Consider the following 26,727-nt stretch of genomic DNA (forward strand, 5'->3'; position numbering starts at 1 on the left):
CTTATCTGAGCACCCCTCGTCCTGTCTTTTCCAACCCTTCTGACGTTTCCTCTGTCTATATGCCTCTCTCTCCGTCCTCTTCCTCCCTCATTTATAACTCTAACCCGTAAGTTCAAAGCCTCAAACCCTCTCATATTGTACGTATGCCTCATCTTCACCATCCTCCTTTAGGCCTTCCAAACATAGATTCCAAAAGAAAGAATGGGAGCTTAATTAGATGGGTATCCTCCAACAGTATTCAAAGTTGAAAGGGAAGAAAGAGGAGACGTCATGGTTAATAGGAGATGAAGGAAAGGCAACGGTGGCAGCCTGAAGAAGACGCACTCCTCCGCGCCTATGTCAAGCAATATGGCCCCAAAGAATGGAACCTTGTCTCTCAACGCATGGGTAAACCCCTCGACCGTGACGCCAAATCCTGCCTTGAGCGTTGGAAGAATTACCTCAAGCCTGGTATCAAGAAGGGTTCTTTAACCCCTGAAGAACAATCCCTCGTTATTTCTCTGCAAGCTAAGTACGGCAACAAGTGGAAGAAGATCGCATCTGAAGTCCCTGGTCGCACAGCCAAGCGACTGGGTAAGTGGTGGGAGGTCTTTAAGGAGAAACAGCTCAAACAGAGCAACAAGACCCATCAACAACAGCGCCTCTTCTCTCTCGATTCCTCTGCAAATTCTTCTATCCCAACAACCCCTTCAGCTCCATTAACAGTTTCATCAACAACAACCCTTCTCTCTGCTTCACCTGAACAAGGGAAGTATGATCACATCTTAGAGACTTTCGCAGAGAAGTACGTTCAGCCAAAGTTGCAGCTTCTACCTTCTCTACTGATGCCTAACCTCTCCCTATCCGACGCCCCTCCTCTGCTTTCACTCTCCGGCGCCACCACTACCACCACCACCACCACTTCGCCGCCGTCGATGCTTCTCCCCTGGATGACTGTTAATAACTCGACCACCTCGTCTCTGTCTTCTTCCTCTTCCACAACGGCTTCGCCGTCCGTGAGTCTTTCTCTATCTGCAACGGACCTAAGCAAGGTCGACCCAGTTTCACCGGAGATCGGGCGACTCCTCCCTGTTCATGAGTTGGCTACTTTGGTTCAGTATTGTAAGGAGCTTGAGGAAGGGAGGCAGAGCTGGTTGCAGCATAAGAAGGAAGCCATGTGGAGGTTGAGTCGGTTAGAGCAGCAGTTGGAGTCGGAGAAGAACAGGAAGAAGAGGGAGACGATGGAGGAGGTAGAGACCAAAATCAGGTGCTTGAGAGAAGAAGAAATGGGTTTTCTTGATGGGATTGAGAGGGAATGCAGAGAACAACTTAATTCTATTTACAGGGATGCAGAAGCTAAGGAAGCTAAGATGGTGGAGATGTGGTCACGTAAGCATGTTAAGCTTGCTAAGCCTGTAGAACAGCAATTGGGTTCTTTTTATTCTTTATCATCACTTCACCACCATCACCACCACCATCATAGCTAAGAACTGAGGAGGAAACCACTACTGCAACCCATGTCTTCTCTGTTTTGATATTTCCAGATGTTTTTGTTTTTAATCTTCGTCTTTCTATGTTTACTGAATAAAAATAATATAATCTAATATGGTTTTGAAATCCATGATGCCTTTTCAGATTCCATTCCACTACTGGGTTAGGATAATTACTCCTTTTGTGTACTGTTACATTACTTCTTATGAGAGAGAGAGAGAGAGAGAGAGAGAGACAGAGAGACATGGGGAGACCAGCCAAACCTGTTATGTCTAATCTGTTTCTACAATTTTGATAAATGAGTGATAATGACAGATAGACCACAGAGAGATTTCCTTGCTACATTTTCTGTGAAAAATAAATATGCTTATCAAATCAAATCATATGCTGCGTCATTGTTTTAGGAGTTATGAGGGGACTATTCTCTGAGGGGGTCGGGTCTAAGCAAACAAGTTCACTTTTCATTCAGGCTTGGTTTCAATTCTATTGCTTGATTTTTTTTTAGTTCATATATGAGGAGGAGATCAGACTCAGGGAAGAGCTACTGTACGCGACGCTGTAGCACAGAAAATTAATTTCCTTGATATTTTGAAGGGACAAAGTTTTCTGTCTTGTAGCGGCCCTTAGGTCAAGACATAGTGGGATGCGAAATTATCATCGTGCACCTCTTGGGTTTGCACACCATTTGTGTCGGGTACCCTGGACAAAAACCCCTTGTCCTCTTTTTATTTAGGACACTTGCTCTCTTTTTATTTAGGAAGAAAGAACGTTGCCTGTTGGGGTATATAGGGTATCTATGTCAAGATATAGTAGGTGTAAAAAACGCTTTCACCCTAAGATGCTTGTGCAAGTGTCTGTTGTTGTGTACCCGGGCTTGTGGTCTTGGCTTATTAATTAATTTTTTATTTAAAAATAATATAATAATCGAAATAAGGCATAATGTGCTTCTGTGTTGGGTGCAAGAGCGCACAATTGGGTGGTTTCACTATGCTTAGTGAAGTATATCACTTTGCATCTACCCCTTGGCATGTGATAGAAGGTTTCGCATACATCTCAACAGTCAAAATTTTAATCCAAAATAATCAAGGAAAGTGGCTCAAACTATGATTCAAGTTTTAATAAAGTTAGCAGATGCCATCAAGTTGAGATGAATATAAAATACAAAATGACATCGTTTATAATTTTATCTACTTCTAGTCTTTCACGTAAAAAAAAAAAAAAAAAAAAAAAAAGAAGTTATTTTAACCTGAATTATACTAATGATATGCTTACCTAGTTCTCCGTCACATGGACTAATGTATTGTTATATGGCAAACAATGAAGTATTATATTTCACTACGCATAGTGGCGAGAAAGAAACCCAAATTTAATATATCCATATAAATCAAAGGTTTCCAAGATATTTCTCCCAAACCAAGGAGATTTAAGGGTGGATAGTGAAATTAAATTAATACTAAAATACATTTTTTTTTTTGTAATCATTACCTCAATAATAATACCGTAATTAACTCCAAAATATACCAAATTTGACTACTAAATTTCACTTCATTTTTACTCAAATTCCTTGGATAAAAAAAAAAAAAAAAAAAAAAATACACGGGGACAGTATCTTTACCCAAAATAATGGGAAATGAGTTATGAGGCTGGCCATTATTGATTTGGAATCAACATTGAAAAAAAGACGTAGCGACTGGAAAATGCATTATTATAAAAATTAATAAATATAAACACATACGATAAAAATGAATTAAAAAATCTTTTTAATATTGAAGATTTCATAAAAAATTCAACCCACCCAAGCAAAGGTTTTTTTTTTTTTTGGCATGGGATGAATGAAGTAAATATTAAATCGTCCCTGTATCGAATTTTAAAGTTTGGTTCTTCCAAGAATTACTCCCACTATTTGATGCATATAAGATGAAACCGTGGGAAAAATGTTAAACATTCAAGATTACAACACTTCGCTTTTACTCCTCAAAATGAGCATTGGAAATGAAAATTTCAACTAAGGTTTGCTTGGCTCACCTTTTCCTGTGTTTTTCAATGGAAAAGTGCATATTTCTAGATATAAATATGAACATTAAAAAAAAAAAAAAAAAAAAAAAAAAAAACTCAAGCTACGATTCATTGCAAGGAAAATTGACATGAAAGAGAAGTAAAATTTTCAACCTTAAAAAGGAAAATTTTGTAATTATTACTCCATTTGATGATATAAAGTACTTAAATTTTGTACCATATATAGCATTGATACATTTTACATTTGATTTGATTTTATATTTTTATAGTAAAACATTTTAGATACAAAGTAAGTGAAATTTAATAACCAAACATGGAATGATTTTGAATAACTACAAGTCACATGGGATAATGATTATCTTTTACCCGAAAAAAAAAAAAGAAAAAAAAAAGATAATCAAAATTTTTTTTTTAAGTTTTTGAAAATTTCATTTCCTTTAATTCTCTTTGTAGCCAAACAGAGTCTTAATAAAATATGAGAGTTAGGGAAAGGACATGAGTTGCGATCCTATTCTTGAAAATTAGGATTTTTCCTCTTTTTTTTTTTTTTTTTTTTGTGCTAACGGGTATCCAAGCCTTTAGCCTAACTAGTCCCACGGGTCCATACTGACCCCACAACCGCATGAACTGGATCATATTGGGGCTGAATGAAGACCATTCAACTTTCACCGAAAGCAATGAAAAGCACTAAACACCCCGTGTGAGTGGCCCCCAAGGAGGGTGAAGGTCCCTTGTCAACTCGGCTACCCCCTTGGGGTTGAAACTTTTCTTTTCACTGAATGCTCTGATTCAAAAGGCAATCAATATCTGTAACAACCTCAATGGCATGTAGGTATGGTTGAAACCCCACTTCCAGTTCAAATCAGATAACAGATCTAAAAACATTAAAATATAGATCACAAAAAAATGCCCATATGAAGGATATTTTGGATAAGGAAAAATGCATACTACTAAAAACATGACAATTTCTGGAAGACATTTACACCATGAAAGAATGATCTATAGTGTTAACAGTTCAATACTCTGTCCAGAATAAGTAATAGTGTTACAGTTCAACATTTTGTCAAGATTTCAGCTCCAGTTCTAGTGATCAAAATAGTATGCTCAAATTGTGCAGCAGGGCTGCCATCAACTGTAAGAGTTGTCCAATTGTCATCCCATGTTTTACACTCGATGCTTCCCAATGTAAGAATAGGCTCTAATGAAGGTGGGAAATCAAAGTGAGTATTAGTAAGATCCAGTCAGAACTAGGAATAATATTTGCACCCAAAAAAAAAAAAAAAAAAAAAATAGTAACTAGGCATAATATTCTATACTTTCTACAGGTAAAAGAAATTCATCAGTTCCAAAAGAGAGCAAATTTTAGACCATATTGTCATACACTGGCATTGATGACAGACAGAAATGCCTCATTTGATTGAGAAATAACCTGTGTCCCATATATACTTTGTAGTAACCTACTTATAAAAAATGGTAAATGCTGTGGACTAGGTGGAGATTGAATATAAATCTGTGATAAGACACACAAGGCAAGCATCTCTGCATAGAGCAAAAAGGCTTTGCACTATGTCTTCCCAATGATTACATTAAAAATTCACTGCAATGATTTTACATTGGCTTAAAAACCTTGTACTGTCTGTAAGAAAAAAAATATATATATGTAGCTCAGACACCAGACTAAGTTCATGGTTACTGAACAGTTTCTGCAGGTCCATTTTTGTGTTGTTCCTTTTCTTCCTAGGATTATAAGCAATCTGGAGTCAGGAAACCCAATTAAATTTATGCAGACAGTAAAGTGAGAAGTAGGGTCTACAGATACACTGCCATAAGCATTTAAGCAGCTGGATTGGTAAGGTTTACAGGATTTCGAGTAAAATAAGAGCAACTACAAAATTAAGTAGTCTGATCTAATTGGTAAAAAAAGAGTCTTTCTGTCCTTTTCTCATGACAAATTCCACAACATGCAGCAAAATAATCCTTAATGCGGAGAATAGATCTGGTATGATTTTCAGCCCATACCAACAAAAGGTAAATATGGTTACTGAAGTTATAATCTTGATGATGTCAAGACTCATCCCATGAAACTTCTTTTCATTGAAACCCATCACTAATAGCTAAATGAAAACTCTATTTGTGAACTGTTTTGATGCCAACCAATAGTGCCCCCTAATCAACTCAATGCTAAGAATGATTACCCCTATAAATAAAACCTGAGGAACAGCTAGCTAATGTTTAAACTTATCACTCAATGCATTACTCATCTTGCACATAATAGACATACATACACCAATCTGAGGAGAATCATCATAAGGGTAACATTATCATCCATTTTTTACAGTACTAGTTATGTTTTACATTTTTTTTCTTCTAGTGCTCATGTTTTACCTATTATAGATAATTTTCTCAATGTAATCAATGCATAAGAGTAATACGATGTGGTGGGAAAGTTCATTCCCTATTCTATCTTCTTCAAAAAAATTTCTTCTTCTCTTCTGAATTCCTCTTTTCTTTCTTTATAGGTCAAGACCATGAGTAACATATTTCTAGTGATTATTTAAGGATAAAAGATGCCAAAGTAATAACAGACGTAAATATTTCCAAAATTATTGGATATAGAAAATCATGTACTCACCAATGGTAAATGTTTGACCCTCAACCATACAACCAGGTCTGTTATTGCCTGTTCAACAGGAAATGCCATTTGACATCAACACCATGACTAAAAGATACAAGTTACATGCCATGTACTTATCAATAGAATTTATCTACCAGCCAATACAGGTAAAATTCCAACCCAAATTTACAGCATGGTATGCAAGTAAGTCACAAGCTATCATCTTGGTTAAACTAACAATCACCCAAGCTGTATTTTCTACTTTAGAAGGTTCTCAGTGAATGCTTATGCATTCTTAAATCTACGCAAAAACCATTGCATTAATAATTATAGCCTCATCAAGCCAGTTTTCTCCTACAACTCCTTTCGTTTTTTATTTTAAACTTTAGTTTTCCCCTTGTTTTCTTTCTGCCATTAAATTGAGAAAAAAGAGTTCAAGGGAACATGTGACTTTTTTAAACCCCACAAAATAAACTTATAGAGCCCACCTCAGTTAATAAGTTTCTGATTTTTTAGATTCAATTTAGATAAGTCAGTTCCTAAGTTAAAGAATCGGAGCAATTTCGTCACAAAGGTTAGCATAGATTTCTTACTTCCCTCTGTTCATACAAGCTAGTAAGAAAGCATTTCTGACTTGAGATGTTTAGTAACTTAATATAAAAGGATTTTGGGACTAGAGTTACACAACCCTCTAAAATTCTCAAGAAGCCTTTATAGGTGCAGATAGGCAGTGGTTCACATATGTGAATAAAGAACGAACAATTAGTCTATCCTTCTCCATTCCATCTTACTAAAATCTTCTGATTGGACAGTGAAATGTCATGGAGGGTCCTCAGAGCTAACAAATGTTAAGAAATATTTGGTCCTTCCAAAAGTGAACGCTTTGGCGTAGAGAGAACATCTTGCAGAGAGCATTGGCAGTGGATGATGGAGCTGCTGAGAAAAAGCATAAATTGTGAAGGAAAACATGCACCTTTCTTATATGTTGTTTGACAACTCAGTAACCCTAATATATATATATATATATATATTTATTTTTTAATTTATTCCACCTGGAGTGGATCATCCAACCAACACAGAAGAGGTTCTCTTGGTCAAAGGCCGATTTTTTAGAGAGATTTATTTTTGGTAAATCAATACCTAACTCATTTACTGGTTAGACAGAACAAAAAGGAAATCTAAGGACTGAGAACGAAACTACACATTTTTGCAAGGAAGGAATCAAGACTTGGTAGTCCCACGAATTGATGTATATTTTCCTTCTTTAAGGGAATGTCTTTGATGTAGAACTAGGGTTATACGATTAAACAATCCTGGTGGCAAGTAATTACAATACTGCCATTGTAACAGAAAACAACTCGACCACAAGTAGATATGGACCCACTCAATGTATAACAGAACCCTTTTAACCACATACCACTTAACAAACCTACTTAATGACATAAACATCAACATCAAGATCTATCCCAAGTGAGGCCACAGGCAAAAGAAAGGACAAAAGAAAAAAGGGAAAAAAAAAAAAAAAAAAAAAAACATGAGAAGAGCCGGGGGGGGGGGGGGAGACCTGGCAATAATATTGTATGCTCCGCATCATATTTTTCACTCCTTTTGTTTATTTATCTCATAATGATAAAACACTTGTTGTAATTAATTAAAGGGCACATGTTTCTGTCTGAGAGCAGCCCCCGTGCCCCCAGGAGGGGCACAGTGGTCATTGCACCCCCTGTGTCTGGCACAGGGACTGCTCTCGGACAGAAAACTTTGTCCCTTAATTAAAATAGACATACAGGTATGGAATTTCCAGCCCTTTTAAGGATTACAATAAAAAAGTATCACATCTATCACTTAAGACTTACCCAAGGACTTCTTTTTCGTACATGTCAGTATCTTTGCCTTTTCTCTTTTTCAAGTTTACAGAAAATTAAACAGTTTTATGTAAATTCTATCTCAAAGATTTCTAAACCACTACAAAGCTCAATTTTCAGAAAAGTACAATGGGATTTGCCAATGTGAAAGAATTGAAATTCAAAAGATCACTTACGGTTATGTAATATAATTGGTTCAGAGTGAAATACAGTTCCTACACCATGCCCAACAAAACGCTCCACCACTCCAAAGCCAAATTTTTCAGCATGTTCACTGCAATTATCATCCAAGTACTATGTCAAATGAAAAGAGCAAGAACTCTTAAAACCACTCGGTTGAAGCAACATAATGCAAAATAGAGAGGAGGAGATTTTGGCCAAGACATGAAGTAATAACAAGGTCAAATGAATGTTCTATTTACTATCACATACATCATACTACAAGTCTGCAACAATGTTAAATGAATGTTACATATGTCCTCGTCGACCATTGTGACATGAATCAGCATAGATCCAACATAGTAATTTTCAAGTGTTTAGTGGTGTTTTTTCAATCTTTATAATACCCAAAACACCTCAAGAAAATTTCAGACAACTTATAATCTACAAAAGCCAATCTTATATTACCTCAGATCTCTTCATTTGGAAAATACAAAATTTTCGGTCATTTACAGGATAAATAAAAATATAAATTTAATAACAAAAACATGAAGAAAAAAATAACTCTTTAATATCAAATAGGTTATTCAGTTTAATTTTTTTTTTTTTTTAGGAAGATGGCTGTAATACATGTTGTTTCAATACTTTTTGTTACAGAACTTCTAAAATATAATCTAGTAGTTTTTTTCCATCAAGAGATTCAGCACAAAAATAATATCATTTAAACAGCCTATGTATATCACAAACAAGATTCTCTTGTTATGTTTACATGAAATTGGGTGGACAAAGAAGGAAATTCCCCACCCCCACCTCCAATCTACAAGCCTATGTATATCATAAACAGGATTCTCTCATATATATACACATTTCATATTATAACATAAAAAATCTACAAAGTGCTATGTTATAGTATATACAATTGACATTGTTTTCCTAAATAGCTCACTTAGATAAAGCTCATCATTTATCCCTCCCCTCCTCACCCTAAATAAATAATTAAAAAGGGGGTGAAGTGGCTTATCTAGTTGGCATTCCAATATCTGGACATGTTGATGGTTAGATGGTTAGGGAATAGATGAAGAATTAAATACCTACTCACGTAAGAGGAGGACTAATTAGTTAGCCAAATTGTGGCTTGTGGAGTCACTGTTTTGTTGCTTTATTTGTCTTTGTTTTGGTTCAGTTGGATGAACAATGGTCCAATTTAAGTTGTGGTTAAGTTTGGGTCAATTTAAGTTGCTTGTTTTATTCTCTTAGACAAGTAAAGAGTAATCAAAGCTACAACCGATTGGGAACTTTCCTAATTGGTCTCTAGCCCCCCTTTCTATTTTCTATCTATAAAAGCAACCCAAAGGCAAGCTATTGCCCATGATTTTGATAAACATTTTGCTACTATCGCTGCTTTTCTTCGTCCATGGAGAATCTTTGTGTGTGATCAAGGGAAGAAATTGGTGTGTGTTATCCAATTGGAACCTTGCAGTGAGAAGCCTAGGTGGATCCTCTATTGTTTGTGCTCTTGTACTACTGATATTCTACTGTTCCTTGTGATCTTCATTCATTATTTTCACTACTGACAAGTAAGATCATCCTCTAAATTTCTTGTTTATTTTTCTGAGAAATATTTATTAACTTGTTCCCAAAGCCATTCAGCCCAGCCCCATCCAACCATCAGACTTCACCTAATTTTTGGTCGAACTTCATACCTCCCTCCCTAGGAGGGAACTAGATCCAAAAGTTGCTGAATTATATATTGATTTGTGGTTCTATTATCTACATTTCGCAGACCTATTATCAATCTATAATTACCTCTTTAAGACTGCTATTAATTTCTTTTTTCTGTCTCATTAATACCCTGTCCTACTGCTAGTTGATTACCCCTAGTTGCTGATTTGGATTTTCAAACAAGTTCAGATTATCAGTAGCTATTACTCATTCCCTTCCTCACACTCGACCTCAGTTACATACCCTTACCTTTGTTTTATTCAGCCCCATATCTCCTTAAATCTGGATTATTCCCTTATATAAGATCTTGTTATTTGGGACTGTTTGACTCCTTCAATTAAGTTCTACATTAAGTGGTATTAGCATAGTTGTCACGGCGCCAAGGCGAACCAAGGCGGTGGAGGGTTGTCTAAGCGCTCAGGCGTACGCCTTGAGGCGAACAAGGCGACTAATTGTTATTTTTTATTTTCCCTATTTTCTAACATTATTTATTAAGCTATATATACATTATATCATAAAAAATCAAGATTAAGCAACATCAAATCATTAAAAATCAACATTTATCCATATTAAATCATAAACAATTAACATTAAGTCATATTAAGTTATAAAAAAATCAAAATTTAGAGAAATGCTCTGGTTCTATAATAAGTTTGATTGGTCAAATGATATTATTTTTACATGAGACCTTTTGTATTAGTAATAATATAAAACCAGCTTTCCAACAAGTCTAAGATTACTTAAATCTGAGTTGTGATGACAAAGTTATGTTTCGGTCAAACTTATTTTTAAGTGCGCGAATGCTGTTAAAATCGCCTGAATGAAAATAATTTTATGGATATCAAAACAAAAAATTATTTTACCAGACTTTTTTAGCAATGTTTTAACATGATAGAATTTATAAAATTTTCATAATTGAGAAAAACTCCAGCATTTAAAAGTTGAAAATCGCCCCTATAACCAAAATCCAGTTTTTCTTCTTGGACTGAGTGGTTGACTTTTTATCCTTTTGGAATTTGATTTTTAAACTATTTTTATTGGATTCAAATAGGGGGTATTTGCTTATTTATGAATAACATCTTAAGTAATAAACATTTACTTAAATGATATTTGGCATAAATAAGTGCCAAAACACAAGGCGGCATGTAGTGCAATAAGGCGACAGTCGCCTAGGCCCCAGGCAAACCGCCTGGATGCCTAGTCGTCGACTAGGCGATGCCTTGACAACTACGGGTATTAGAACATGGCAGAGAATGATGAGGACATCAGCCCAATTGATCGAGGATTTGAAGTATACCAGAGGCGTCGTCACAGAGATCAACCTTCTTCAGCCTCCATATGGACAGACGATGAGTTCCGAGGATATCATGTTGCTAGAAGACCAATTGAGTCAAGGCCCAAAGGCTGGTTCAACATCAATTAGTTCCGGGCCCTTTGGTTCAATAAACCAGCCCAAATATTGAGCTAATTTTGACTTCCAGAAGACCCCATCGGCCCAGCTTGCAGCAAGAAGATATGGCCCAGATTTTACAGCTGTCCAGACAGCTGGACCTCCAGGAGAAGCCATTGACTTCAGCAAGGAACTTGTTTCCCTTTTTTTTTTCTCGTTTCTTTCTGGACAGAAAGTCAGTCCTTTATTTGGTTCCTTTAATTAGGTTCTAGGAATAATTTCAGTTTGGTTCCTTTAATTAGGTTCTAGGAATAATTTCAGTTTCCTATTTTATTTTCTTAAACCTTTCTATGTTAGTCCTCATTTCCTAGAATAGGATTTTCTTTTGCAATTGGTATCTCTAAAGCCTAAAAGGTTATGACTGAATGTACGGAGAATTTTTTTTTAATGAATATTATTGCCAGAATGACAAATCGTTGGCCTATCTCTCTCATCTTGGCTCTTCTCCATCCTCATTTCCTAGAATAGGATTTACTTTTGCAATTGGTATCTCTAAAGCCTATAAGGTTATGACCGAATGTACGGAGAGTTTTCTTTTAATGAATATTATTGCAAGAATGACTAATCGTTGGCCTATCTCTCTCATCTTGGCTCTTCTCCATCATGGCTCTCCTACTTCTTCTTTCTCTCTCTCTCTCTTGTCTCTCTTTGTCTCTCTCTCTCTCTCCACTTCTTCTTGGTGACAAGGTAAGGTATCGAATCTCTCTCTCCCTCTTTCTCTGATTAATTTCTTCTACTTCCTCTCCTCTCTTTTCCCATCCACGATTCAGAACCATGCTTGTTATTCCCTGTTTATAGTTTATTTGCCTACTATCTTGTTTCTTATTGAATCCTTGCATTGAGAATATTCCTGATTTTGTTTATTGGCTGCAAGATTAAGGTTTAACATAGCACCTATTATTTTTTAATAGTGAAAGAAAATGCACTCGATTTGATATCATGTTGTCCCATGTTCCCAATTGAAGCCTTGTTAGGCTGTTGTATTCACTTAGGATTTTATTGTCCATTGCTACAATGATTTCTGTTTTTAGTCTACGTATTGATTGTGTATGTTGCGCCGTGCCATTCCCTTACTTGCAGTCCATGCCCAAGTTTCACACATCATAGAGTAACCTACCTAACCAGCCTATATAGAGACCCTAGTTTCTAGGTTTCCCCTACATCAGAGAATCATCCATCAAGGCTTCCAGCTCCATCTGATCTGATGACTAAAATTATGGAGATGTTCCAATAGTTGGCTGCAAGTTAAAAGAGCATTGAGGATAGGCTGTTAGCAATGGAGGCCTGAAAATCCTACACATTATACTAATACAGTACTCTAACCGAGGATGAGATGGGGAATCCAGCACATTCTATAACCCACGTTCCCATTCAGAGGCCTATAGGTAGAGGTCCACAGAGAGTTCCTACAATGCAACCAACTTTTGAACAGCATGCGAGGAGCTACTTAATTATGATCAACCTACACTCAACCGGTAGACTAGTGATTCACAGAAGGTCAAGATTGAACTCAAGGAGTACATTCGTAAGCATGACTGATGTAGATCCCCATCATAGGCTACACTATTGCAGGAGGGAGATCCAGCCAAGCAGCCAACGGACCAACCTTAAGGATGATTCGATCTCCATCTATTAAAGGCCCATTGGCCAGCAAGATGGGCCCATCGATCCACTTAAGTGTTAATTTAATTTAGTCATTAGTTAATAAAGGCCCATTGGGCCCATCGATTTATGTTCAATAAGGCCCACTAGTGGCCATCGATTTACTAGTAATAAAGCCCATAAGTGGTTATTAGTTACTAAGCACTTAGTTACCTAATTTGTATAGGTTTCTAATGTTAGTCCTAGTAGGAGTACAACTCTTAGTTCTAATGTGACTGCTAACAGCATAGTTTCTGCCCTCTATTTAAAGAGGAGCTATTGTACTCAGAATTTCAGATTTGAATAAACAAAATTGCAGTCAGTTGCTTCTAAACAGCCGAGATAGCCACCCCCACCCACAATCATCTTGTCTGTCCTCTTAAGTTTCTAATTTTATTGTTTGTTTTCTGCATGGTTCAAAATCTCACTGAGATATTGGTAATTTCGGTATTTTTTTTTTCCGAGACGAGATAGGCTACGAAATAGGATTAGTACATGGTCTCGGTCAATATTTCGGTATCTCGGCCGAAATATCGATATCGTTTCGGCGAAATACTGAAATGATGCACTCTAAGGCTTATAAATACCTCATTCTCGTCTGTTTCGGTGAAATCTCAGTTCCATCTTGCATTTTGAACACAAAGTCACCCTATTGGCCTCTAACTAGCCACATCATCACACATATTGCTTTCCAAATCACTCTTACAACAAAATCTACACATTTGAAGCTTTGGAAAGGTAAAGTACTTTCCCCAAAACCATTTTTTTTTTTGAAATAGTAACATAAATAAGTGTTGGATAGGGCTAGATTTTTTATATGTTAGACACTAGAGGCCAATCTACGACCTCACGGAGTCGAAATTTTCTTTTTGTTCATATTTTTTTTTCTGGTTTCAAATGCATTTTCCATCTATATAAATTGTTAATTTTTATGGTAAATATTGCTTTGATGGATCTCAATTATATATATGTTACCATTGGCTGTTCTACGACTCTATCAGAGTGAAACATTTTTCCATCCGGTACTTATTTATTTTAATTTTCAAAAAATATGAAAAATAGATTAATAATTTTACAAATAGGGAAAAATATTCTGTTTTGATTTTAAAAATAAAAGAAAAATAAGAGATTAATATTAAAGTGTTTTGAAATGCAAATAATGCTTGCTATGCTATACCATATTTGATTTTGTTGAATTATATAACAAAAATATTTTCTAAAATTGATTAAAAAATCATTTTATGTAAGAAAAAAATATAAGTAGCTACCATATATTTGCAAGTTAATAATGGTATTCTTTTTTCTATGGCTCAACATTAGGGTGATATAAAATGGCTAACAAAGGAGGCAACGAAGAAGGCAGGTGAAGAGGGAGAGGAGGTGGGAGACATGATAGTAGTTGTGATAGTGGAGAGATTGCATGGAGATACGGAGTGCCTATTGATGGCGATAAGAGGAAAACAAAATGCAACTATTGTCACAAGAACTTTATGGGTCGTGGGGCCACAAGACTTAAGACAACATTTGGTTGGGAACTGCTTAGATGTGGCTAAATGCAGGGAAGTGCCTAATCATATTGCTAAGGCCATAGCTGAAGACATGAAGGGAGGGAATAAGAGGAAAGCGGCGAGGATAGAATTTGAGGAGGCACAATATGCTCTCATGCATCGTTATGATGATGATAGTGATGATGACAGTGATGACCCTATTTATGTGCTTGATGACATACAAACTGAGCAAGAGGCTAGAAATTGACGGCAAGGGCAAGCATTGAGCCGACAAAGTCTTTGTGAGAAGGAAAGATGTTGATAGGCTAGAGGAGGAGCTGGTCCATCTAGAGCAGGAGGTAGTGGATCTTCACAACCTCCTTTGCCATTTAGGTTATCACAGAGTACAAGAGCACCTCCACCTCCACCTCCACCTCCAGTGGTACCACCTCGTGTGAACCCCGTTCTACAACAAGATCCCCATGCGAATAGGAAAAAAGGGTAGCAAGCAGCGTAAGATAAAGGGGATGTGGACTAACATGAAGGCTTATGTTGCGGAGGCTGTGTCTAATCAACTACACTTGTTGTACCTTGTAATGCAGCTGAATGGTGGGTGTTGTATGGGGGTTTGGCATCGAAATTACAGAAGATCGCCATCAATGTACTCTCACAGACATGTTTTCCATCTGGTTCTGAGAGAAATTAAAGTAGATTTTCGAAAATCCACTCCAAAAGGTGGAATCGGTTAGGTTCAGAACGTCTAGCTAACTTAGTGTATGTGCCCTACAACATGAGACTGAGGATGCAACACATACATATGGGTATGGAGAATGATAGGGGCCACATTGAGCTTGCTGATGTTTTCGAGATTGACTAAGATGAAGAGGATCCTCTAGTAGATTGGGTAAGGGATAGAGACGAGCCGTTGATGGATCAACTTGGAGGTAGGCCAGACCCATATGTAGTGCTAGAGATTGCAGTCAATGTTGATGATTATATGGCTACAGAGGGAAGGATACATTCATAGACCCCCTGAACATTCGAGCCTACACCTGGTAGAGATGATTTAGATGAAGATGATGATTGGTCCACTTCTTTAGGTGGTCGTACCGACACTCAGACACAGACACAAACACAACATGAGAGTGGTGATGATGGTGATGGTGCTGGTGATGGTGGAGATGATGGTGATGGTGATGGTGATGGTGACGGGAGTGGTGATAGATTTGAAGGAGTTCGAGAGCAGTATAAATAGGCCGAGCCAGAGCAGGAACCGGTGCAATTCACTGGGAGAGTCAGTTTGAGTATGCCACACAAGATACTGATCACGGTGCACGTCAATCAGGTGTAGGAGTATAAGCTACACTAGAGGACCTTGTCGCCGATTCGGTGGAGATGCCAGCTAGATTATATGGACGTCAATAGTCTATCTACTTCTATTGGTGGAATGAGTTTGAGCTGAGGGAGTGGGTAATGGCGTGCCCCATCATTTACTAGAGAGCACTTGGTCGGAGTATCATGGACCTTATAGTTAATTCACCGGGATAGGGCTTACATCTGGTTCATCTATTCCTAGTACTGACTATGGCTCCCAGACCCAATCATATAGTGGTGGCTTTGTGGACAGTTTATTCTCATACCCAGCCCAGCTGTATATGTTGTCGGAAGCATCAGTTGACAGTAGCTCAATGGCGGGTTTTTCTTCTTCTTCATACTATGGTGGTGATAGATACCCTCGGATAGGTTACCTTCAATATGTAGATGACTCGGTTTTTTTTAGCAGCGCTGTGTAGGACTATGTACGATTCTTCTCTCCGACTATGACGTGGCATGCATTTGTGGTGCAGTCAGAGGAAAATGCACGTCGACTCCACCATGTTGGGCATGGAATCCAACTAGGCCGTCATAGTTCTTTCCAATAGATATTAGATAGTCATTATGAATTTATAATTAGTGTTGTTTAACTAATATGTTTGGGACTTGGGAAATTACTCTAGTACTCTGAAGTCTAATTATTAGTTTGTTGATGTATGTTTTTTATCATAGCTTAGATACATTATTTATTGGTATCACTATCATATTATATCTTGTTTTACTAATGAAGCAGATAAATTCTCCAGAACAGTTCAACGATTGCTACCAAACAAGGGTGGTGCAATTCTTGTTCTAATATTTTTGTAATTTTAAGTTATAAGCATGTTTATTAACCTTAAAACAAGCTACCCAACAAGTTTTAGGTCATAATATGGCCGTTTGACCACCAAAATAGTCAAAGGAGTAAAAAAAAAAAAAACAAATTCAACTCGCCGAGATCTCGGTATTTCGGTGGTCCTTAAACCACCGAAATACTGAAACGAGATGAGATCTTGAACCTTGGTATTCTGATTATTGTTACTGTGAGAATCAACCAGCCTGAATACCCTATTCTTGAAGTCCCATCGATCTCCATACCTCCCATATCTAACAAATGATTTACAAACCCTCTTAAGAGTGTGATCTAGGCCATCAAAGGACCATTCCGCCTTCTCCTGGAAGCTGTCCCAGAAGGCCAGCTGCTGTTCTAGCTGAATTCATTCTCATTCTCTCTCTAAGGACAGAAATCAAGAAAGTGAATAACTTTCACTTCAGTCGGCAGAATTCATTCAGCTTTGGGGTGGTTTTCTCTTCATATATAGGCAAACACTCAACCAGAATTGGAGCTCCATCAGAGCTCTGAAGAACCAACCACAGGTATCCTTCTCTCTCCTAATCGCAGAGTTTTTCTCTCTCCTATAGGTTTGGGTTTTGGGCTGGTTTGCTGATGCATTGTTCTTGTATCTTTGGGGGTTATTTGTTGGTCCTTATTCCTTTGTTCTCCTGGTCCTGATTCTGGTTATTATCAAGCTAGCTATTGAGTCTTACTTGTCTTGTTTGGGGTGTAATACATTGGAGGTGTACTCTCTGAATCTACTTCTACATTAATGACCCCTGGATGTTTTATGATTAGTAGGCAGCATTGGATGAATATTTTGATTGGTTTGATCTATCTGAGGCAAGGAAAATGAAACTAGCTCATACTAAGCTAGTTGGGTCAGCACGTGAGTGACAGAGAACCATGAGAGGGATCTTAAAGATCATGGTAGCACCAGTTACCTGGGAGTAAATGAAGCAAAAACTGAGTGACAAATACTTTCCACCTACTTTCAGAGATTGAATACAGCATAAGTTCAAGTCTCTTCATCAAGGGAGTTTATCAATTGCAATGTACATGGAACAGTTTGACTCTCTTTCTCTCTCTCTCTCTCTCGTACTGGCATTAGAGAGATTAACATACAAGAACTATCTCGGTTTCGACTGGGATTATGGGTTGATACCAACAAACCCATTGGTGTTACAGATGTGATAAATGTACAAGATATTTTTGAGAAATCTTTTGATGAGCACATTTATGTATGAAATCTAGGGTAGTAAAACATGCATTTTACATATTTAGAATGGAGCTACCTTGGGTTTTACTCTCTTTTTGCAGGTTTTATATTTTCAAGGCCTTAAGGACTATCGGCCGCTATATCTCCAATTTTACACGTAAAGAGGTCCTATTTCTTTTCATGGTTGCGAAGAGGACGAAATTCTGAGCAAGATGGATATGTTCAATTAAAAGTACACATTCGTTTGGTCACCCGTACAAGTGATTATTCTTTTCGGGTCAGAAAAAGAATAATGGATCAGAACTGAACCGAGATGCAGAATCATCCCATTTGCAGTTGTTCCAAGGGTATAAGGAATATTCTAAATGCCAATAAGGATCGATGGACCACATCCTTAAGTGATTGAAGATTCGTTTTTGGTAATAACAACTATCTAGCGTAGTTGGTGAGTTGTGGTGTGCAAAATCCCTTGTTTATTAAGAGGTCTCAAGTTCGAACCTCTTAACTGCCATTTTGTTGAGGTTTTTATTTTAGAAGATTTTCTCTTTCCTACTCATCACTCAAAGGAGGTTGGCCAAAGGGTTTCTTAAGGAGAGAGAAATAAGGAAATAAAGAGAAAAATAGAAAAAAGGGAGAAAAAATAGGAAAGGGAAAAAAAAAGAAAAAAATAATTAAAAAAATCGTCCAAGATGCTGCCCACGTTTGAAGAACAGAGAAAAAAAATAAAAAAAAGGAAAAAGGAGGCAAAATCGTTAGAGATTCCATACTTCCTACAATTCTCTATCTTCTCTCTCCTCCACCTCATCAACAAGATAAAAAAAATCCTTTTTTATAGAAGCTAAAATCTGTAGCTTCCCTCCCCATTCTCTATATAATAGAATTAACACAAGGGGATGAGGCGGCACTTCATTCTTCTTCTAGGGTTTTTTTTTAGTTGCTCTATCTCTTTTTCTAACTCTAGTTCTAGGTTTATGCTTTGAACACTTTTGTAAGTTATTTGTATTCAATTAATGCAAGCACTTTTGTTTTTTATTCAGTCTTTTATTTTTATTGTTTAAGCAATTCAAGTTGTAATTTTCAAGTTCTAGTTCTAGGCTTAGTTCTAGGTGACAAGAACAAGCTATGAAGTATGTCTTTCAAGTTCAATTTATTTTTTCTTCAGATTTGTTTTCTTTAGTACTAGAAATTTCAGATTTGGTTTATTCCAGATCTGATTTTTAGTACTGGTAGTATCTCAAATCGATCAAGTTTTCAGTTCAAGCGTTGAAGTTCAAGTAAGTAGGCTCCTTCAGTAGTCTTCTCACCCCCCGCTCATTCCCTCTTCTGACTACCTTTTCTTTCTTAATTTAGGATTTTAATTTCAGTCGTTACATTATTGCTATCCCTTTCCCCCAATGTTCATGGCTAGTGTATGTGTTGGCTTTGCCCCTCCTAGCCATAGAACCATCAATTTATTGTTTTTATTTTAATTGTCTCCCTTTCCCTAAACCCAAGTAGAGTAACCCTTGTAAGAGTGACTCTCTGGTCAAGTAGGGAATCTCATATTATGATGCATCCCTCGGGCTAAGTAGAGAAACCTACTTGTGAGTCTCTCTCTAGCTTTATCCCCTTTCTTTTACTTTATTTTTATTTCAGCATTTTTTTTCCTTTATTGTTTTTTTTAATTGCGTGGCTTGGATCTTTAAATTCTTGGAAGACAAATGGTTAGGACGTTATTTTAGATACATATGTTTAGGACGGTAATTAGAATTAGATCACAACCATTAATCAGTTCACTTTCGCATTATTAAAAGAAAAAATAAATAAAGTGGTTGCTCTCCCTGTGTTCGACCCGTAGCTACATTGATCCGTACGTTTGCGGTTACATTTTAAAATCTCAAACAAGTTTTTGGTGCTGTTGCCGAGGAGACAGTTCCATGTTATTTTTGTTTTCTTTTGGTAAATCAGAGTGCTTTGTTTGCTTTGTTTTGTTTTTCCTTTTCTTTTATTAAATTCCTGAGAAGAACAACTTGCAATAATAGTTGTATCGGTGGAGGTCGCCATGCGTCACAGTATAAGACAAGTTTCGCCCTGTAGCAGTACCTCAAGAATTGACTTGAGCAACCCCGGATCCCTGCTGGTAAGCTCCCAAAAAGCCAAAAAAAAAATCAAAAAATCAAAAAAATCATAAAAAAAAGTTTTGCTATCTATTCTTTTGTGCTTGTCTTACTCTAGTTGTGGGTAGTTTTCTATTGCATGAGTGTTAGGTGGGTACGTAATACTAAGAATCGGTTAGAAAGAAAAGATCCAACAAGTAATGACCCCATACGTTTGCTCTCTTTAAAACCCTTCAATATAGGAGACCAACAACAAAACCCTCCACCTAAATCTCTAAAAGATAGGTTCTACCCCACTAGAACAGCCCAACCTTCCTGCATAATTCTACCACAAACCCAGGGCAATAATTTTGAACTCAAATCTCAATACATCACTATGTTGCCCCACTTCCATGGGTTGATCTCTGAGGATGCATACCTATTTCTAAGGGAATTTAAAGAGGTATGTGTTCTTATTAAGATCCAATAGCTTTCTGATGATGCTATTAAGCTTAGGTTTATCACTTTTGCATTAAAATACCAAGCTAAGAAGTGGTTGCATGGGTTACCCACAAATTTCATAACCTCATGGGAACAATTCATAGTTCACAATTGTCTTCCTTAAGAAGTTTTTCCCAACTCATAAGACCAATAAGCTTAGAAGTGATATCCTTCAGTTTAGGCAAAAGCCTAGTGAGTCATTTTCCAAACTTATGAAGAGATTCAAGGATCTACTCCAAGAATGCCCTCACCATGGCCTAGACTTATGGCATTTATGCCAAATAATTTGAGGGTATTGATTACCCAACTAAACAAATGATAGAGTCTATGTGCCTTGAGGGATTCACATCCTTTACAAATGAAGGAAAGGCATGGGAATTCTTACTTGACTTAGCTGACAAAACCCGTGAGTGGGAATTAACCCAAGAGAGTGAAAGAACCATAGGAGGGAAAGGATATTTTGTGGATGGGATAGTAGCCAAGGAAGCCCATTTGGATAGCCTAATCAAGAGGATTGAGGCTATTGTTCCTAGAGAGCCATCATTAGTCAATTTGGTTAAGATTTATGCTTGGTGCCAATCCCCTGGACATGTCATAGAAGAATGCCCCAACACCTCTGGGGGCACTTCTAATAATAGTGTTAATGCCTTATACCAGAATAATCCATATGGTAACACCTACAATCCAGGATGGAGAAATCACCCAAATTTCTCTTGGAATCAGGGCAACCAAGCAGGGCCTTCCAATTTTCATAATCAAGGTCAACCTGGACCCCAAAGGCCTCCCTTTGCACAACAATTTTTTTCCCAAAATACTTTTCCTAGGTCAAATGTAGGACCTCAGGCTAGTTTTCCTAGGGCCCCTCTTCTATCATCTTATCAGCAATCCCCTGGGTTTACCAACACTGGAGAGGCAAGTAAAATAAGTGACTTGAAAAAAAATATGGCCCTCCTCATGACAAGCCATCAAAATCTTACGAGAGAACTCACCCAAGTTGTCTCAATTATGCGTGAGGAGAAAGGAACTTTACACAGTCAACCAGAGCCTAACCTTAGGCATCATCAGCCTGTTAGTTCATAAACACCAACTAATGCACCACTGAATATAGTACAAGGTCAGACCCAACAAGGGCCCTCTAACCAATGTAATGTTTATGCCCTTGGGAGTGGTAGAGAGTACCAACAGAGCGTTCCTAAATCTTCTCCATCTATTACTCCTGTTAACTCTCCTTTAGTTGATGACACAAATGTGCCTCTTGTTCCAGGTTCGTCTGATGAACCTAGAGATTCTTCTGGAACTAAAGATAATTTGGTTAAGGAAACCAAAAATGATTCTTCTAAAAAAAGGCAAATCCCTAACATTAATATGTTCATCTTATCCCATTTCCTAATCGCTTGGTATACAAAAAGAAGACTGCTTCCATAGATAAAATTTTAGAAGTCTTCAAAAAGGTAGAAGTGAACATCCCTTTTTTGGATGCCATATCCCAGATCCCCACCTATGCAAAGGTACTGAAAGATTTGTGTACTCACAAGCATATCACTAGTGTGCCCAAAAAGGCATTCTTGGCAGGTAACATTAGTTCCATAATTACTCAGCTAATAGCAGCCAAGTATAAGGATCCAGGGAGCCCTACCATGTCTTGTGTCATAGGCAACACCCACATTGAACATGCCTTACTTGACCTTGGCGCAAGTGTGAATCTTTTACCTTACCATGTGTACAAGCAACTTGGATTGGGAGAATTGAAAGCCACTAGAACTACTCTTCAGTTGGCAGATAGGTTTGTTAAGATTCCTAAAGGGATGGTTGAGGATGTCTTATTAAAGGTGGGGGAATTTATTTTCCCTGTTGATTTCATTGTGTTAGATACCAAGCCCTTCTCAACCAAGGATGAGATCCCAATAATTCTAGGAAGACCATTCTTGGCTACCAATAATGCATTAATCAATTGCCGGAATGGTTTCCTAAGATTATCTTTTGGTAACATGTTTAGGATAGGCAAACAACCACATATCGAAGAAGAGATCAATATGCTTGAGGATTTTCTGGATTTTTCTGATGATTTAGTTTACCAACTTTGATATTGATTTTGATTCAGAATTCCAAAAGTGTATGAATGAGTTGGATGATGATAGTGAAAATTTCTTTTTTGAAGTCTTGAGTCTTCACACACCTGTGGAGCCCTTAGGACCCCTTTCCAATTCCATTCCCAAACCTTTCATAGTTGAGCCCCCTAAGCTAGATCTTAAGGAGTTGCCATCTAATTTGAGGTATGCTTTCCTAGGGCCTGACCAGACTCTTCCTGTAATAATTTCTTCAAATTTGACTTCTAGCCAGGAAGAGGAATTACTTAAAGTGTTAAAAGATAATAAGGAAGCCCTAGGTTGGACCATGGCTGATATCAAGGGTATAAGCTCTTCTATTGTGCAACATCATATACATCTTATAGAGGATTCCAAACCATCCATGGAACCCCAAAGAAGAGCTAACCCAGTGATGATGGAAGCTATTAAGAAAGAGATCCTAAAGTGCTTGGATCATGGAATAATTTATCCTATTTCTGATAGCCAATGGGTAAGCCCAGTTCACGTAGTGCCTAAGAAGTCTGGGGTGACTATAGTTCCCAATGCCAATAATGAACTAATACCAACCCGTGTCCAATCAGGGTGGAGAGTGTGCATAGACTACAGGAAACTTAATGTGGCAACCTAGAATGACCACTTCCCATTGCCATTCATTGAACAGATGTTAGAGAGGTTAGCTGGACATGAATACTAATGTTTTCTTGATGGATATTCCGGCTATAACCAGATCCCAATTGCTTTAGAGGATCAACATAAGACCACTTTTACATGCCCATATGGAACATTTGCTTATAGGCGTATGCCTTTTGGGCTTTGCAATGCCCCTGCTACATTCCAACGATGCATGATGAGTATCTTTTCTGACATGGTCGAAAAATTCTTAGAAGTATTTATGGATGACTTTTCAATTCATCGGAATTCCTATTCTGAATGTCTTCATCATCTTTCTCTAGTTTTGAAAAGGTGCATATCTAAGAATTTGGTTTTGAATTGGGAGAAATGCCATTTCATGGTTAAATCTGGTATTGTTTTAGGCCATGTAATATCCAAGGAGGGAATTAAGGTAGATAGAGCCAAAATGGATTTAATTGATAATTTACCACCTCCTCAATCTGTTAAGGACGTCCGGTCTTTTCTAGGGCATGCGGGCTTCTACAGAAGGTTTATTAAGAACTTTAGTCAGCTAGCCCGACCTCTCACTTCATTACTTGTCAAAGATCAAACTTTTGAGTTTTCTCAAGAGTGCCTAGAATCCTTCAAACAACTTAAGAAGGAGTTGACCAATGCACCCATTGTTCAACCACCTGTTTGGACTGAACCTTTTGAACTGGTGTGTGATGCTTCGGATTTTGCCAAAGGAGCGGTTTTGGGTCAAAGGATTAATAAGTTGGCCACTGTCATTTACTATGCTAGTAGGACCTTAAATGATGCACAACTCAATTATACAACCACTAAAAAAGAATTTTTAGCGGTTGTGTTTGCATTAGAATGCAAAAAGTTTCTTTACTTAGTTAGTTCACATGTGGTGGTGTATACTGATCATTCTAATCTCAGATACTTAGTTCAGAAGAAGGATGCCAAAGCTCGTCTCATTAGGTGGGTTTTACTTTTGCAAGAGTTTGATTTAGAAATTAGGGATAAAAAATGAATTGAAAACCTAGTTGCAGACCATTTATCCTGGCTTCCCAATTCCTTAACTGTCGATTCTCCAGTCAACGAGAACTTTCCAGATGAACAATTATTTGCAATGTCCAGTGAACCATGGTTTGCCGACATTGTCAACTTCTTAGTTTCAGGTGTGACTCTGGATCACTGGTCCACCCAAGATAAGTATAGATTTCATTCCCAAGTTAAGCATTTTTTCTGGGATGATCCTTATTTGTTTAAGATATGTCCGGATCAAATTATCCGACGATGTGTTCCTGATCATGAGCAACATTCTATTCTCTTTTTGTCATGATCATGCATGTGGTGGACACTTTGGACCTAAGAAGATTACCGCAAAGGTTCTCTAATGCGAATTTTAATGGCACATTATTTTTAGAGATGCTTTTGATTTTTACAAGGCTTGCCCCGCCTGCCAGTCTTTTGGCCGTATCAATAAGAGAAACATGATGCCCCTCAACCCTATTTTGGTAGTTGAGATCTATGATGTTTGGGGCATCGATTTTATGGGACCATTCCCTAATTCCTTTAGGAATTTGTACATACTTTTGGCCGTTGATTATGTTTCTAAATGGATAGAGGCCATTCCTTGTAAAACTAATGACCACAAAGTGGTGGTCCAGTTTCTAAAAGAAAACATTTTTTCCCGCTTCGGTGCACCACGTGCAATAATTAGTGATAAGGGTACTCATTTTTGTAATCGGCCTTTTGAGGCCCTAATGAAAAAGTATGGGGATCACCTATAAGTTATCTACCCCTTATCACCCCAAACTAGTGGCCAAGTGGAGGTGTCTAATAGGCAGATCAAACAAATCTTGGAGAAAACTGTTAATCCCAACCGTAAGGATTGGTCCCTTAGGCTCATTGATGCCTTGTGGGCCCATCGGACTGTATTCAAGACCGACCTTGATCAGTCTCCCTACCGTTTGGTGTATGGGAAAGCTTGTCACTTACCAGTTGAGGTGGAGCATAAGGCCTTTTGGGCCATCAAGAAGCTCAACTTTGATTTGTCTGATGCGGGAATTCATCGTAGGTTCCAACTATCTGAGTTGGAGGAACTTAGGAATGATGCCTATGAAAGTTCTAGGATTTACAACGAAAAGACCAAAGCTTTCCATGATAAGCACATTCTGCGTAAATCTTTTGCAATTGGTGATAAGGTCTTATTGTACAACTCTCGATTGCATCTTTTTCCTGGTAAGCTTAGATCTCGATGGAATGGCCCATTTATTGTCCATAATGTATATCCCCATGGGGCTGTGAAGATTTTGAATCCAGGAACAGGGGTAATTTCGAAGGTTAATGGTCAGCGTTTGAAACCGTTCCTTGAGTTTCCTACTATTAGTAGTGAAGAGGTCATGGATCTCCATGAACCTCTTTACACTGATGATTAACTTTTAATCAGGTATGACCCCCTTGCACTGTCTTCGTTTTTAATTCTTTCCATACATTGAGGACATTGCATGACTTAAGTGTAGGGGAGGGAAACCAATTTCTGCTTTTTTCACTTTGTTTTATTTGTTTTTCTTTTTGTTTTTTTGAGCTTGCTAAAGGATGAAGTCCTACTTTGGCTTTTGGCTGATGATCATACCATTCAGTTGCTTGATGTATGAAAATAAAAGTTTTGACTAAGGTACCCATTTTGAACGTATAAAAACGCTGTTGAGAAAAAAGAAACAAGCCTATGTCTTGAGATGGGACTTTCTTTTGAAAAATGAGAGACCCTTGTTTTATGGTGTTGGACCAGATGTAAGTCTGTGGGTTCCTTGTACTTTTGATTTGGAGTTGAGACATTCTTTTTAATTTGGCATGAGTTGACAAATGCACAATTTTAAATGAAATGTGAAATGTGGTATAAAGAAGAACAAGAGTTGATTCCCTTGGAACTAGACAGGTCATTGTGCCTCAAGAAGCGTGGTGTCTTGATCGAAATTCCTAGGGAGGAAACTTCTGAAAGAACTCTAGCATCACTGTCTTTGTGGGATTATGCAAAAAGTGAAGCTACATAGTAACTTGGGTGTCTGGTGTTTGCTCCACCATGTCATTCAGGCCAAAAGTAGTGGAGTAGAATAGAGTTTATTAAGCGAAAAAATGAGAAAAACATGTGTAAACGTCATTAATGCTTGGTAATATGTTTTGGTAAAAAACACTCCAACGCCTCAATCACAAGTGGTTTTACCTTAAGATAAGGATGTTTTGGAAGAGACGAGGTGAGTTCCAAATTAAAAAAAATGCTAGTGCTTGGAATTGATAAAGGGTAATAAAAGTTCAAGTGTGGGGTCCCTTGTAAGAAAAATTATCTATGCTCCAGATCGGTATGGGCCTTACATTTAGCCAAGGTTGGGATTTGTTTATTCTGAATTTTGGGTGTTTATTCACTGCAAACACCCACGAGACACAACTCATCCACTAGGGGTGACCTAGGGGTTTAAAGGCTTGTTGCACATGCTAAGTGCAACCGTGAAACCTATGAAAGTGAGTTAGGTTTTTTGTTTTTATTCTTTTTCTTTTTGTTTTGCTCGAGGACTAGCAAAGTCTAAGTGTGGGAAAATTCTGATGAGCACATTT

General features: G+C 37.5%; 2 protein-coding genes and 1 non-coding gene across 4 annotated transcripts in view; 1 reads left to right on the forward strand and 2 right to left on the reverse strand.

Moving 5' to 3' along the window:
• On the forward strand, nt 1-1,598 carry LOC122091089 (transcription factor AS1-like). The gene has a single exon (XM_042660919.1). The coding sequence runs from the start codon at nt 285-287 to the stop codon at nt 1,464-1,466; it is 1,182 nt and encodes a 393-aa protein (XP_042516853.1). The 5' UTR covers nt 1-284; the 3' UTR covers nt 1,467-1,598.
• Nucleotides 1,599-4,410: 2,812 nt separating this feature from the next.
• Nucleotides 4,411-26,727, reverse strand: part of LOC122091638 (methionine aminopeptidase 1B, chloroplastic) — a 71,921-nt gene continuing 49,604 nt past the window's right edge. The window contains exons 8-10 of one of the 2 annotated variants that reach the window (XM_042661670.1): nt 8,142-8,239; nt 6,119-6,166; nt 4,411-4,684 (exon numbers count right to left, since the gene is read on the reverse strand). In XM_042661670.1, coding sequence (XP_042517604.1) covers nt 4,539-4,684; nt 6,119-6,166; nt 8,142-8,239 — 292 coding nt within the window. In that variant the 3' untranslated portion in view covers nt 4,411-4,538. The remainder of the gene's footprint in view (nt 4,685-6,118; nt 6,167-8,141; nt 8,240-26,727) is intronic. The other variant, XM_042661671.1, reaches the window with a different exon arrangement.
• LOC122092577 lies at nt 20,560-20,666 on the reverse strand. The gene has a single exon (XR_006144230.1). It is a non-coding gene; the product is annotated as a small nucleolar RNA R71 (small nucleolar RNA).

Source organism: Macadamia integrifolia, chromosome 10, assembly GCF_013358625.1.
Source record: "Macadamia integrifolia cultivar HAES 741 chromosome 10, SCU_Mint_v3, whole genome shotgun sequence".
Taxonomy (NCBI): domain Eukaryota; kingdom Viridiplantae; phylum Streptophyta; class Magnoliopsida; order Proteales; family Proteaceae; genus Macadamia; species Macadamia integrifolia.